The sequence below is a fragment of the Nomascus leucogenys genome, chromosome 13 (assembly GCF_006542625.1).
Source record: "Nomascus leucogenys isolate Asia chromosome 13, Asia_NLE_v1, whole genome shotgun sequence".
Taxonomy (NCBI): Eukaryota; Metazoa; Chordata; class Mammalia; order Primates; family Hylobatidae; genus Nomascus; species Nomascus leucogenys.
Genome location: NC_044393.1, coordinates 31768921 through 31781780, shown reverse-complemented (window position 1 = coordinate 31781780; position 12860 = coordinate 31768921). Strand labels below are relative to the sequence as shown.

The 12860-nt window shown below is 49.5% G+C and overlaps 1 protein-coding gene across 8 annotated transcripts in view; it reads left to right on the top strand.

The window, feature by feature from the left end:
* Positions 1 to 11982, top strand: part of TM9SF4 (transmembrane 9 superfamily member 4) — a 55760-nt gene extending 43778 nt beyond the window's left edge. For 7 of the 8 annotated variants that reach the window (XM_003273508.3, XM_030825342.1, XM_030825340.1 and 4 more), the window contains 5 exons: positions 2489 to 2664; positions 3147 to 3210; positions 4687 to 4806; positions 5953 to 6042; positions 10022 to 11982. In XM_003273508.3, coding sequence (XP_003273556.1) covers positions 2489 to 2664; positions 3147 to 3210; positions 4687 to 4806; positions 5953 to 6042; positions 10022 to 10171 — 600 coding nt within the window. In that variant the 3' untranslated portion in view covers positions 10172 to 11982. The remainder of the gene's footprint in view (positions 1 to 2488; positions 2665 to 3146; positions 3211 to 4686; positions 4807 to 5952; positions 6043 to 10021) is intronic. The other variant, XM_012511911.2, reaches the window with a different exon arrangement.
* The last annotated feature ends 878 nt before the right edge of the window (positions 11983 to 12860 follow it).

Below are 12860 nucleotides of genomic sequence, written 5' to 3'. Positions count from 1 at the left end.
CCATGAGGGCAGAGGGCCAGCTGGGGTTTCCCCAGCCCTGCCCTTGGTGTGTCATGCCCTGGCCTGGCCTTCCTGTGAGATCTTTCAGTCAACTGGCCCAAGCCCACTTCTCTAAAGGGAGGTTTCCACAGTCCAGCGGCCAACTGGGGAATTTCCCTTTGTCTTAACCAAGAGTGAGCTGCCCAGTGTGAGTTTATTAGGTCATTATTCAAAGCAAGCCTGTCCTCCTCAGTGTCCCTGCCCCTCAGCACCAGCCCCTGCAGGTGGAGGAGAGAGGAAAGGAAGGATCAGGTTGTATTATCCTTAGAGTTGGGAATCCTGCCAGCCCCAGTCCAGTGTGTTACTAGCAGCTGTCCAAGACTCACTGAGGAGGATTTTGAACTCAGTTGTGGGGAGGGGGGATGAGGTCTTGGTCAATTAGCAGGACTGCAGTTGAGACGGGGCAGGCATTTTGCTATTCTAGCCTTAGCACGTAGAGCCATCTGCCCTCCACCTGGGGGTGGCAGTAAAGGTCCTTGCATGAGGCTTCATGTCCAGGCATAGAGGAGGGATTTCTTTCCCAGCAACTTAGGAAGCCACCCTCAAGACACAGGCATGCCCTTCCTCTCACTTCACCTTTTTTATACCTGTGTTACTTCTCCCTTTGAGCATTTTCCTCCCAGTTACCAGCTGCTCATTATAAACATTCATTGTAGAAATTTTGGAAAGTATGGAGAAGTTAAAGAAGAAATTTAAAATAACCCCAAATCTGCTCACCCAGAGATAAATACAATGTAGGTCTTTAATATATGTTGTCTTTTTTCCTTTTTATAGATATACTTACGAAAGAATTACATAATTTAAAATTTATGAAATAACAGCAAACATTTATATGATGTTTGCTTTGTAGTAATACTATTCTAAACACTTTAAATATATATTTCTTTTTATGTGATTCTTGTAAAAACTTAGTAAGTGTAGAGAAAAGAGGATAAAGAAGAAAATGAAAAATCAGTTCTAATCCCCCATATCCCATCTAAGGAAGTATTGTTAGCTCTTTGGTATAGGCCTTTCCAGGCACAAATATAAATAGATACAGTTGTCCCTTGGTATCCATAGGGGATTGGTTCCAGGACCCCTGAAGATACCAAAATTCAAGGATGCTCAAGTCCCATATATAAAGTGGCATAGTGTTTACCTGCACACATCTTGTATATTCTAACTCTTCTCTAGATTACTTAAAATACCTAATACAATGTAAATGCCATGTAAATAGTTGTTATACTGTATTGTTTTTTAATTTGTATTTTATTGTTGTATTTTTTGTTTGTTTATTTTGAGACAGGGTCTCACTCTGTTGCTCAGGCTGGAGTGCAATGCTGTGGTCTCAGCTCACTGCAACCTCTGCCTCCTGGGCTCAAGCGGTCCTCCCACCTCAGCCCCACTGAGTAGCTGGGACTGCAGGTGCCATCACCACACTCGGCTATTTAAAAAAAAAATTGTAGAGATGCAGTCTCACTGTGTTGCCTAGGCTGGTCTCAAACTCCTGGGCTCAAGTGATCTGCCCACCTAGACCTCCCAAAGTGCTGGGATTACAGGCGTGAGCCACTGTACCCAGCTTATTTTATTGCATTTTTTTTCCTGGACATTTTCTTTTTTTTTTTTTTTTTTTTTTTTTTTGAGATGAAGTCTCACTCTCTCACTCTGTCACCCAGGCTGTAGTTCCCTGCAACCTCCACCTCCCGGGTTCAAGCGATTCTCCTGCCTCAGCCTCCCAAGTAACTGGGATTACAGGTGCCCCCCACAGTGCCCGGCTAATTTTTTTTTGTAATTTTAGTAGAGACTGGATTTCACCATGTTGGCCAGGCTGATCTTGAACTCCCGACCTCAAGTGATCTGCCCGCCTCAGCCTCCCAAACTGCTGGGATTACAGGCATGAGCCACTGCGCCCGGCCTTCCTGAACATTTTCTGTTTGCAGTTCATTAAGTCCACGGATGCAGAACCCATGGATACAGAGGACCGACTATGTTGTGTTTTTATTAAAATGGAATCCTTCTATACACATAGTTTATAGCTTCCTTTTTACACTTATTTTTTTTTATTTGTATATCATGTAGTTTTATTCTGACAAGATTGGGAACACTCTGTACAGTGTTGTTTTTTCCCTTCTTTTCCTCACATAATGTGCCACATATAATCTCTTCATTTTGACCTCTTCATCTCCTCTTCACGTTCTCAGTCCCTTCCTTTCTGTTCCTCCCCTACTTCCTCCCTGGATGGTGAGCTCCTCTGGGATGCTGAGGTGCCTTCTTCACTGGGAGTCCAGATCAGGGCTGGGGTCAGCCCCAAGAGATTCTCGCCAGGAGCCCTGTGGCAGGGGCAGGGAGTGTGCTTCTGCTGCACAAGTCGCTTCTCCTTCTGTGGAGCCCAGAAGGTCCCCTCCCCCTTGCACAGCCCCCATCCCGGGCATCAGGGCCTCGTGGGGGCCTCATGACGCCATGTCCACAGGTGCCCTTTCCCACCATGGTGGCTCTGCTGTGCATGTGGTTCGGGATCTCCCTGCCCCTCGTCTACTTGGGCTACTACTTCGGCTTCCGAAAGCAGCCATATGACAACCCTGTGCGCACCAACCAGATTCCCCGGCAGATCCCCGAGCAGCGGTGGTACATGAACCGATTTGTGGGGTGAGTCCTCCATCAGAGGCAAGAGCAGGGGGACGTGGAAGAGGGTACACCCCCCCCTCGCCACCAGAAGGGTGCGGCAACCAGAGTTCCTGCCACTTCAGCTGGCTCTGATAGAGTTTGTGAAAGCTTAGCTTCACTCCAAGATCAAGGTGACCAGGTTGTAGGCAGACTTGGTGTCGTCCTAGGAACCAGGACAAGGAAGGGGAAGGATGGAAGGGTATGGTGAGACGGATTAAGACCATCACTTGGACCTTGGGCAAGTCACCCCACCTTTCTGCACCCCAGTTTCCCATCTTTAAAATGAGGAGAATAATGCCCACCTTGCCTACCTCTCAAGAGATTATAATAGTTCAGAAATATGCCAGAAGAATTAGCACCACCACACTCGGGTAGGCGCTCTCTCTTCATGCCAGTTTGGGAGGGAGCTTGGGGCTTCCTGGTGGTCTGGTCTCTAACAGTGTCAACCTCTTGTTCTGCGGCAGCATCCTCATGGCTGGGATCTTGCCGTTCGGCGCCATGTTCATCGAGCTCTTCTTCATCTTCAGTGTGAGTACTGGTGCCTCCCCCACCCCTCCACCCATGCTAGCCGAGTCTCTCCCACTCCACTCGGGTGCTCTGCTGCCTACTGCCTGAGAAAGTTCAGATGGGCCACTTCACCTCTCAGAGCCCCATTCTTCACCCTGAAATTGGATAACAGCCTTCCCTCTCAGGGCAGCATTGAAAGTTAAATGAGGCTGGGTGCGGTGGGTCACACCTGTAATTTCAGCGCTTTGGGAAGCCGAGGTGGGTGGATCACAAGGTCAGGAATTCGAGACCAGCCTGTCCAATATGGTGAAACCCTGTCTCTACTAGAAAATACAAAAATTAGCCAGGCGTGGTGGCACACGCCTGTAGTCCCAGCTACACGGGAGGCTGAGGCAGGAGAATCACTTGAACCCGGGAGGTGGAGGTTGCAGTGAGCCAAGATGGCGCCACTGCACTCCAGCCTGGGGGACAGAGTGAGACTCCATCTAAAAAAAAAAAAAAAATTTAAATGAGATATGTGGTGTATGGGGAGCCTGGTGTGTGGAAAGGGGGACTTGGTAAATAGAAGCTGCCTCAGTGATACTTCAGTCGTTCCCCACCATGACTAATAGCATCATTGCACCTGGTTTCATTTCTGGGTCCTTGCACATCTTTACCTCTCTGTGTTACTCACAGCTCCTGGGAGGGTGGACAGAATGATTCCTGCTTGTCAGGGTCATTGTGAAGTTGGAATAAGTCATTGTAAAAATGCTTGACTTCAGGAAATGCTGTTGTAGTGGTGATGATGACTCCTCCCAAAGAGTGCCAAGATGAAAGTTGGTAGGAAGGCCCTTCAGAGCCATGTAAGTGTGGCTGACCCAGCTCGGGGCCCAGCACAGATGGTACCTTGTACCAAGTCAGTACCGGACATGTATCTGCTATTCCAGAGTAGTGGCCCAGCCCCTCCCTGCTGAGACCACGTCACCCACACAGGTTTGCCTGGGAGAAGGGTCAGAAGAGGTGCTGGCTGCCCATGCTACCAAAGCCCATGCGCACTTCCCAGGGAGGCCGCCTCTGTTCCATTTGTGTGACTCTGGGCAAGTCACCAGCTTCTCTGATCCTTGACTTTCTTAGCTCTACCAGGCCAAGCTTTCATAGACACACACATGTAGCAATTGTATATGAGGCATGTGGCACAAGGCCTAGCGCTTGGTAAGCTGCTCGAGTGGTGGTGGCTGCTCTATAATTTTGATTTGGATAAGAATCATTATTTTCTACAAGCTGCTGAGTTCAGGCTGGGGTCCATCCAGAGCGGGTCAGTCATGCCCTGGCCCCTCCCTAAGGACAGCATGGCTCACCCCCTGCTCTGGGGAAGAGAGGCCAGAGCCACATGCCAGGCCCACAGGCCCTGATGGTGTCATGATGATGTGTCCACTGCTGCCCTTGTGACAGGTTGGTGTGCCAGGGGAAGGGGAGCAGGGTGGGCAAGCCAGCTGAAGCCCCGCTGTGTGTCCGCAGGCTATCTGGGAGAATCAGTTCTATTACCTCTTTGGCTTCCTGTTCCTTGTTTTCATCATCCTGGTGGTATCCTGTTCACAAATCAGCATCGTCATGGTGTACTTCCAGCTGTGTGCAGAGGTGAGGAGAGCAGGGCCAGGAGGCGGGGGAGGGAGAACTTGATCCAGCATTGAACGGGTTGGTGAGGCTCTGTGGAGAGGCTGGGTCTGGGCTCTTCATGTGGCCCCTGCTTCTGGCTCTGAGCTCTTGGGCCGGTACGTTGCTGTGCCTCTCCCAGCCTCCGTGTATTCAGCTGTACCCTGGGCCTAATGAGACACCTTCCAGCTTAGTTGTGTGGGGTACTCACCACAGCCAGATGAAAGGACAGTAGATTTGCCAGCGCCAGGTCCACTCTAGTAGTAGTTTCTTCAACAGGCTGATGCACACTGGGTGGCCTGCCCTCCATCTGAGAACTAGCCATTGGCAGAGTGGGTGAAGCCAGGGTTTGGGATAAACAGTCTGGGCTGGGACCCTGGCTCCTCCATGAGTAGCTCTGGGTCTTGGGTGAGTTGCTTAACTTCATGCCATCCGTTGTTCCTCCACATGACAGGGTGAGTGAGGACCTAACTTGGAGGGCTGCTCTCAGGATTAAATGAGTGGATTCATCTATCCACTCATTTAATGGTGTTTGCCAGCCAGGCGCGGTAGCTCACGCCTCTAATCCCCGCACTTTGAGAGGCCGAGGCGGGCGGATCACAAGGTCAGAAGATCGAGACCATCCTGGCTAACATGGTGAAACCCCATCGCTACTAAAAATACAAAAAGTTAGCCGGGTGTGGTGGCACGTGACTGTAGTCCCAGCTACTTGGGAGGCCGAGGCAGGAGACTCGCTTGAACCCAGGAGGCGGAGGTTGCAGTGAGCTGAGATCACACCACTGCACTCCATCCTGGGCGACAGAGTGAGACTCCGTCTCAAAAAAAAAAAAAAAAGAATGGTGCCTGCCACATGCTAAGCATTTGCTCGAGAAATGTTAATTACTTTTTTGTTGTTGATTTTTTTTTAATGAGGTATAAACAGTAAAGTTCACTCTTCTTTGTCCACAGTTCTGTGGTTTTTAGAAATGCATACAGTTCTGGAACCACCATCACAGTCAAGCTGTGAAACATTTCCATCCCCCCGTATGTTACTGCTCTTACCAGAGTCTTCAGCCCCTCAAGCAACTGTGAAATTGGTAGGAAGGGGTTCTGCCCCAGGACAACACTGACCTTCCTCTGTTTCCTCCTCAGGATTACCGCTGGTGGTGGAGAAATTTCCTAGTCTCCGGGGGCTCTGCATTCTACGTCCTGGTTTATGCCATCTTTTATTTCGTTAACAAGGTACTGCCCTCCTTGAGGAGGTCCTCTTAGTCCTCGAAGGTCAGGAGGAGGATGCTGGGAGAAAAACCCAAGTGCCTGAATCTTCCTTTTCCACCCAGAATGGGGAGGACCAGAGCCACCTAGAACTGTTCCTGCTCTAGCAGATGGATCTTTTTAGGAAAGAAATAATCTGTATTCTGTATGTTTGGGAGACAAAGGCCATCAGGATATGTGACAATGTGAATAATGCTTGTAAAACTTACGAGGTATAGCCATAGCCAAAGCAGGACTTGAAAGCAGTATGTCACCTGCAGTGCTTTTCACAGGAAATAAGAGGGACTAATAACACCTTGAGAAAAAGGAAAAGACAAGAGTAACATGAAAGAAGAGAAGTAGAAAGGAGTTAATAAAGATAAAAGCACAAAATGCTGAAATAGTCTAAATAGTAGAACCCAAATTTAGGGCTGCAAAAGGAGTTAATAAAGATAAAAGCACAAAATGCTGAAATAGTCTAAATAGTAGAATCCAACTTTAGGGCTGCAGTTATCCTGTCTCTGCAGGTGTCCTCTTCTTCATGCAAGTACTGTTCAATCCTGCAGAGTAAGGAGAGGATAGGAAAGTTTTTCACAGGCATCTCGGAGCCCTCCTTGCTCTGTGACCCCACATAGGTAAAGTGTGGCCCATTAATAAGAGGGAGCCAGGCTTACCTGACTAGGGCAACTCACAGAGCTCATTGTCCCCAGAGAGAGACGTGGGCAAGAATACAGATGTCCCTACGACAGTTTTACTAGATTCATGCGTGATACACAAACCAGATGAGCCATTGAGAGGAATTTGGAGGAGCCCTGTTGGGCCCCTCACCACCAAAACTAATACTCAAGACTGACTCTCACCTGCTGTACTTTGGGTCTCCAGAGCCCAGAAGCAAGCAGTCCTCTGCGGCAGCCAGGCGTATTTGCAAAATAGAATTGTAGGTCAGTTGATCGAAGCTGGGAATGCCGTTTCCCAAAAACAATCAAGTTGGAAAAGACTGGAAGGATCATTTAATGTAGTGCTATACCCCTGCCTTCAGTCTGGTGACTGTGCCCCTCTTCTCTAACAGTCTTAACAGATGATTCTCTAGCTCGGGTCAGCAAACTGCAGCCCCCATGGGCCAGTAGGCCTGTTTCTATAAATTGTTATTGGAACACAGCCATGGTCATTCATTAATATATCTGTCCATGGCTGCTTTCACACTACAATGGCAGAGTTGAGTTGTTGCGACAGGGACCATATGGCCTGCAGAAACTAAAATATTCACAATCTGGCCCTCTAAGTAAAAGATTACAGACCCCTGCTCTACTACATCCAGCAACAGAGAAGACACTCCCTCCTAACACTCCCATTCTTTCTGGACAGCTCCTGTCATTATCAAGGTCTTGATTCACACTGCAGTCTCCCTTGCTGTGACTTCCATCTTTAGACCTTAGTATTAATTCTGGGATCATCTAGAACAAATCTAATCTCCCTCCTCTATAGCCCATATTAATCAGAACTCTCATAAGTGGCAAGTGACTAAAACTCTATTCAAAGTAGCTTAAGCAAAAAAAAAAAGGAAAAAAAGTAGCTTAGGCAAAAAGAACGTATTTGCTGATGTAACTGGAAAGACTAAGAAATTGGAGTTCTAGCCTCAACCATGCTTAGATCCAGGGTCTCAAAAATATCAGGGCTCAATCCCAGCACTTTGGGAGGCCGAGGAGGGTGGATCACGAGGTCAAGAGATCAAGTCCATCCTGGCCAACATGGTAAAACCCCGTCTCTACTGAGATACAAAAAATTAGCCGGGTGTGGTGGTGCATGCCTGTAGTCCCAGCTACTCAGGAGGCTGAGGCAGGGGAATTGCTTGAACCCTGGAGGCGGAGGTTGCAGTGAGCCAAGATCGTGCCACTGCACTCTAGCCTGGGTGACAGAACAAGACTCCATCTCCAAAAAATATATATGTATGTATGTATGTATGTATGTATGTATGTACACATACATACCAGGGCTCTGTGCCCATGCCTTAGCCCTGTGTATCTTTTTTTGGCCTCAATCTGCAGGCAAGATCTTTTCACAAAGTAGAAAGATGGCCAGTGGCAGCCCTAGAGTCTACTCTTTCCAGCTTTGCAGCCCTAGAGCTAAAAGACTGTCTTTCGTCTACCTTGATACATCAGCCAGTGAAGACTCGCTGCTCTGGGGTGACATGCCCAGTGCTCACTGTTTTCCAGGCCCAATAGCATCACATATTTAGGCAGACTGGCTTAGGTCTTGGGCTAGGAATTTTTTTTTTTTTTTTTTTTGTGATGGAGACTTGCTCTGTTGCTCAGGCTGGAGTGCAGTGGTGCGATCTTGGCTCACTGCAGCCTCCGCCTCCCGGGTTCCAGCGATTGTCCTGCCTCTGCCTCCTGAGTAGCTGAGGTTACAGGTGCACACCACCACGCCCAGCTAATTTTGTGTTTTTAGCAGAGACAGGGTTTCTCCATGTTGGCCAGGCTGGTCTTGAACTCCTGACCTCATGTGATCCATCTGCCTCAGCCTCCCAAAGTGCTGGGATTACAGGCGTGAGCCACCGCACCCGGCCTATTTTGTGCTAGGATTGATGGCCCCAACAGGACCAGGTGTTTTCAGTGTTTCTCAAAACATCTGGAAGATGGAAGACAAGGAACACGGTTAAACAAAAACTAGAGATCACATCACAGCCTCTTGTCCTTCCTCCCTTCTGCTCCAGTCTTCTTGCTCTGCTCAAAAAATCTCTTCCTCCAGCCCCAGTGCCTTATGTATAAAATGAGGAACTTTCTGGCTCTGCCTCTTTGCCTCGTCGCTTGCCTCCTTTTACCACGGTTCTGCTCCTTGTCCCTCCCCCACACATCCCCCCACCTCCAGCCACAAGAATGCATATAAGAATAGATGGAGGCTGGTTGCATATGGTTCACACCTATAATCCCAGCGCTTTCAGAGGTGGGAGGATAACTTAAGGCCAAGTGTCTGAGACCAGCCTGGGCAATAGAGCAAGACACCATCTCTAGAAAAAATAAAAATTAGCTGGGTGTGGTGGCACATGCCTATAGTCTGAGCTACTTGGGAGGCTGAGACAGGAGGATCCCTTGAGCCCAGGAGGGTGAGGCTGTAGTGAGCTGTGATCATGCCACTGTGCTCTAGTCTGGGTAATAGAGGGAGACCCTGTCCCTTTAAAGAAAAGGGGTTAGGGGAGAGTTGCGGGGCTGAGCCTGAAAACATGGCCTTCACCCCTTAGGCTTAGGAGAGGGCTTCAAATGGTGGCCTATTTTGTTTTCTTTGTTTCTTTACTGTTTTCTTCTGGGCTGCTGGCATTCTGTGACCATGTGTCTGCCTGTGAGTCCTGGGACAGGCCCTACTCAGGCCCTGGGCATATCTTGATACCAAGGTTCCACGTTAGTTCTATTTGTAAATAACACAACACAGATCCCCAGCATCTCTGCCCAGCCTCTAAACTCTACCCCTTAAAAAGGAGTCCAAAATGCTCCAAGATCAAAATCTCTGTGAGATGCTAACAAAAGTGACAAGCATTCTGGGGAAGAGAGGAATGAATGGAGGCTGAGGCGGGCTGATGGGGCCCCTGGTCCTGAAGCTGGGCATCCTGGACACCCCTCCCCTCCCCCACCCACTCTGACTGCTGCTCCAGCCATGCAGGAGTGTTGCCATACTGATCTGCTGATCTGGGGACTGTGGGGGACCAGGAAGGGCACAGCTGTGGCCATTCCTCCTGTGGCATTCTGGGCCTGGCCCCTGAGGCTGTGAGCATTAGGGCAATACACAGGCCTGGTCCAGATGAAGCAGAGCTGTGCCCATGAGCCCTGCCTGCCCCTTTGTCGCCCACTGGAGCACGCCCCTTCCCCTGGCCAGGCCTCAGTTTCCCCATGATATCAGTGAGGGTGGGGCCCCAGTTCGCCATGCAGCCTGGCACTAAGCATGCACCCTGTCTTCTTTCTGCTCGCGGCCGCAGCTGGACATCGTGGAATTCATCCCCTCTCTCCTCTACTTTGGCTACACGGCCCTCATGGTCTTGTCCTTCTGGCTGCTCACGGGTACCATCGGCTTCTATGCAGCCTACATGTTTGTTCGCAAGATCTATGCTGCCGTGAAGATAGACTGATTGGAGTGGACCACGGCCAGGCCCGCTCCGTCCTCGGACAGGAAGCCACCCTGCGTGGGGGACTGCAGGCACGCAAAATAAAATAACTCCTGCTCGTTTGGAATGTAACTCCTGGCACAATGTTCCTGGATCCTGGGGCTGCGTGGGGGGCGGGAGGGCCTGTAGATAATCTTGCATTTTTCTTCATCTTATTCCAGTTCTGTGGGGGATGAGTTTTTTTGTGGGTTGCTTTTTCTTCAGTGCTAAGAAAGTTCCCTCCAACAGGAACTCTCTGACCTGTTTATTCAGGTGTATTTCTGGTTTGGATTTTTTTTTTCCTTCTTTGTTTTAACAAATGGATCCAGGATGGATAAATCCACCGAGATAAGGGTTTTGGTCACTGTCTCCACCTCAGTTCCTCAGGGCTGTTGGCCACCCTACGACTAACTGGAAGAGGACATGCCAGAGCTTCAGTGAGGTTTCCGAGCCTCTCCCTGCCCATCCTCACCACTGAGGCCACGACAAAGCACAGCTCCAGCCCGGACAGCACCCTCAGTGCCAGCCAGCCTCTGCCAGACCTCTCTTTCCCTCTTCTCCCCAGCCTCCTCCAGGGCTGCCCAAGGCACGGTTTCCAGCCAGGCCTCGGGGTCATCTTTTCACCAGGAGCAAACCCAAGTCTTAGTTGCTACAAGAAAATCCCCTGGAAGTACTGGGGGCCAGGTTCCCCAGACAGCAGGAATTGCCCCTGTTCAGAGCAGCCGGAGTTTGCTGGACCAACAAGGAGGAAGAGAAGAGACTTGCAGTGAACTGTTTTTGTGCCAAGAAACCCTGGACTGGGACCAAGTATTTCCCAAGCCAAGCATCCACTTGTCTGTGTCTAGGAAGGGATGGCCAAGGCCGCTAGGGTCCTTACCCCTCAGGATCGCTCCCCGGCCCTTTCCTCAGGAGGTACCGCTCTCCAAGGTGTGCTGGCAGTGGGCCCTGCCCAACTTCAGGCAGGACAGGGAGGCCCAGAGATTACAGATCCCCTCCTGTAAGTGGCCAGGCATTCTCTCCCTGCCCTCTCTGGCCTTGGGGGTCATACTCACTTCTTTAGCCAGCCCCATCCCCTCCACCCCACACCTGAGTTCTTGCCTCCTCCTTTTGGGGACACCCAAAACACTGCTTGTGAGAAGGAAGATGGAAGGTAAGTTCTGTCGTTCTTTCCCCAATCCCCAGGAATGGACAAGAAGCCAACTTAGAGAGAAGGGGCTCACGTGGCTGGCCTGGCTCCTCCGTAGACCCCTGTTCTTCTCAACCTCTGCCCACCCGTGCATGTCATCACAAACATTTGCTCTTAAGTTACAAGAGACCAGATCCACCCAGGGATTAGGGTTCAAGTAGCAGCTGCTAACCCTTGCACCAGCCCTTGTGGGGCTCCCAACACAAGACAAAGCTCAGGATGCTGGTGATGCTAGGAAGATGTCCCTCCCCTCACTGCCCCACATTCTCCCAGTGGCCCTACCAGCCTCACCCATCAAACCAGTGAATTTCTCAATCTTGCCTCACAGTGACTGCAGCGCCAAGCGGCATCCACCAAGCATCAGGTTGGAGAAAAGGGAACCCAAGCAGTAGAGAGCGATATGGAGTCTTTTGTTCATTCAAATCTTGGATTTTTTTTTTTCCCTAAGAGATTCTCTTTTTAGGGGGAATGGGAAACGGACACCTCATAAAGGGTTCAAAGATCATCAATTTTTCTGACTTTTTAAATCATCATCATTATTATTTTTAATTAAAAATGCCTGTATGCCTTTTTTTGGTCCAATTGTAAATAAATATACCATTGTCCTACTGTTTTGTCTTGAATCTCATGCAGGGGTTGGAGGTCTGAGGTGAGACACCTTCCCCAAGTGGGTTGAGTTGCATAGTTTCCCCCGAAGCTCATTCTTGTGTCACACTTCAGGACTCAAGCCACTGCTGTTCCCTGCCTGGTACAAGTCCATTGCCTAGCCCCTCCATACTAAATTGCACTCATTTGCTCTTCTGATCCCACAAACAGGAAATGGCAATCAAGCGTGTTTTGTTAGCAGTGAGATCTGGTTTTGGATTCCCAGCTTCAGTGTTTTACTGTCAGCTCCTCTTACTCTACGAAACCCAGTTCTTCAATTGCAGGCAACAGAAACATCGGTCAAACTGGTTTTAGCCCAAAAATGAATTGATTGGTTCTTAAGTCATCAAGGATTTTGTTTATTTTGCTTCAGGTCTGGCTGGATCCAGGGGCTCAAAGGATAGCCTTAGGGCTCTTTCGCCTTTTCCACTGTGCTCCTCTCCGGCGTCATTCTGTCCTGTTATCCATAGTCTTCCTCCTGATGGGTGAGGCAGGGAAGGCAGGATGCCAATCACTCCAGACTTACATGATCCACTTGGGTATGCCAGGGGGCTGGGGTAGGGGAAGACATCCCTCCCCACTTCAGTTTATTCAATATAGAGAAATTTCAGGAAACATTTCTGATTGGCCTAGCTTGGATTATTATTTGAACATCTTGCACCAATCACTATATCCAGGGGGATGGAGTATGATTTGGGGCCACTTTCCCTGAAGGTGTTGGATACTGTGAATTTCAGCCCCACCAGAATTACTTAGAATGGTTGATGAGGAAATAACCATTTCCCACGGTAAGGGATGCAAAACAGACCAAAACAGTGGCCTGTTACCCCCCCGCCCCCAACC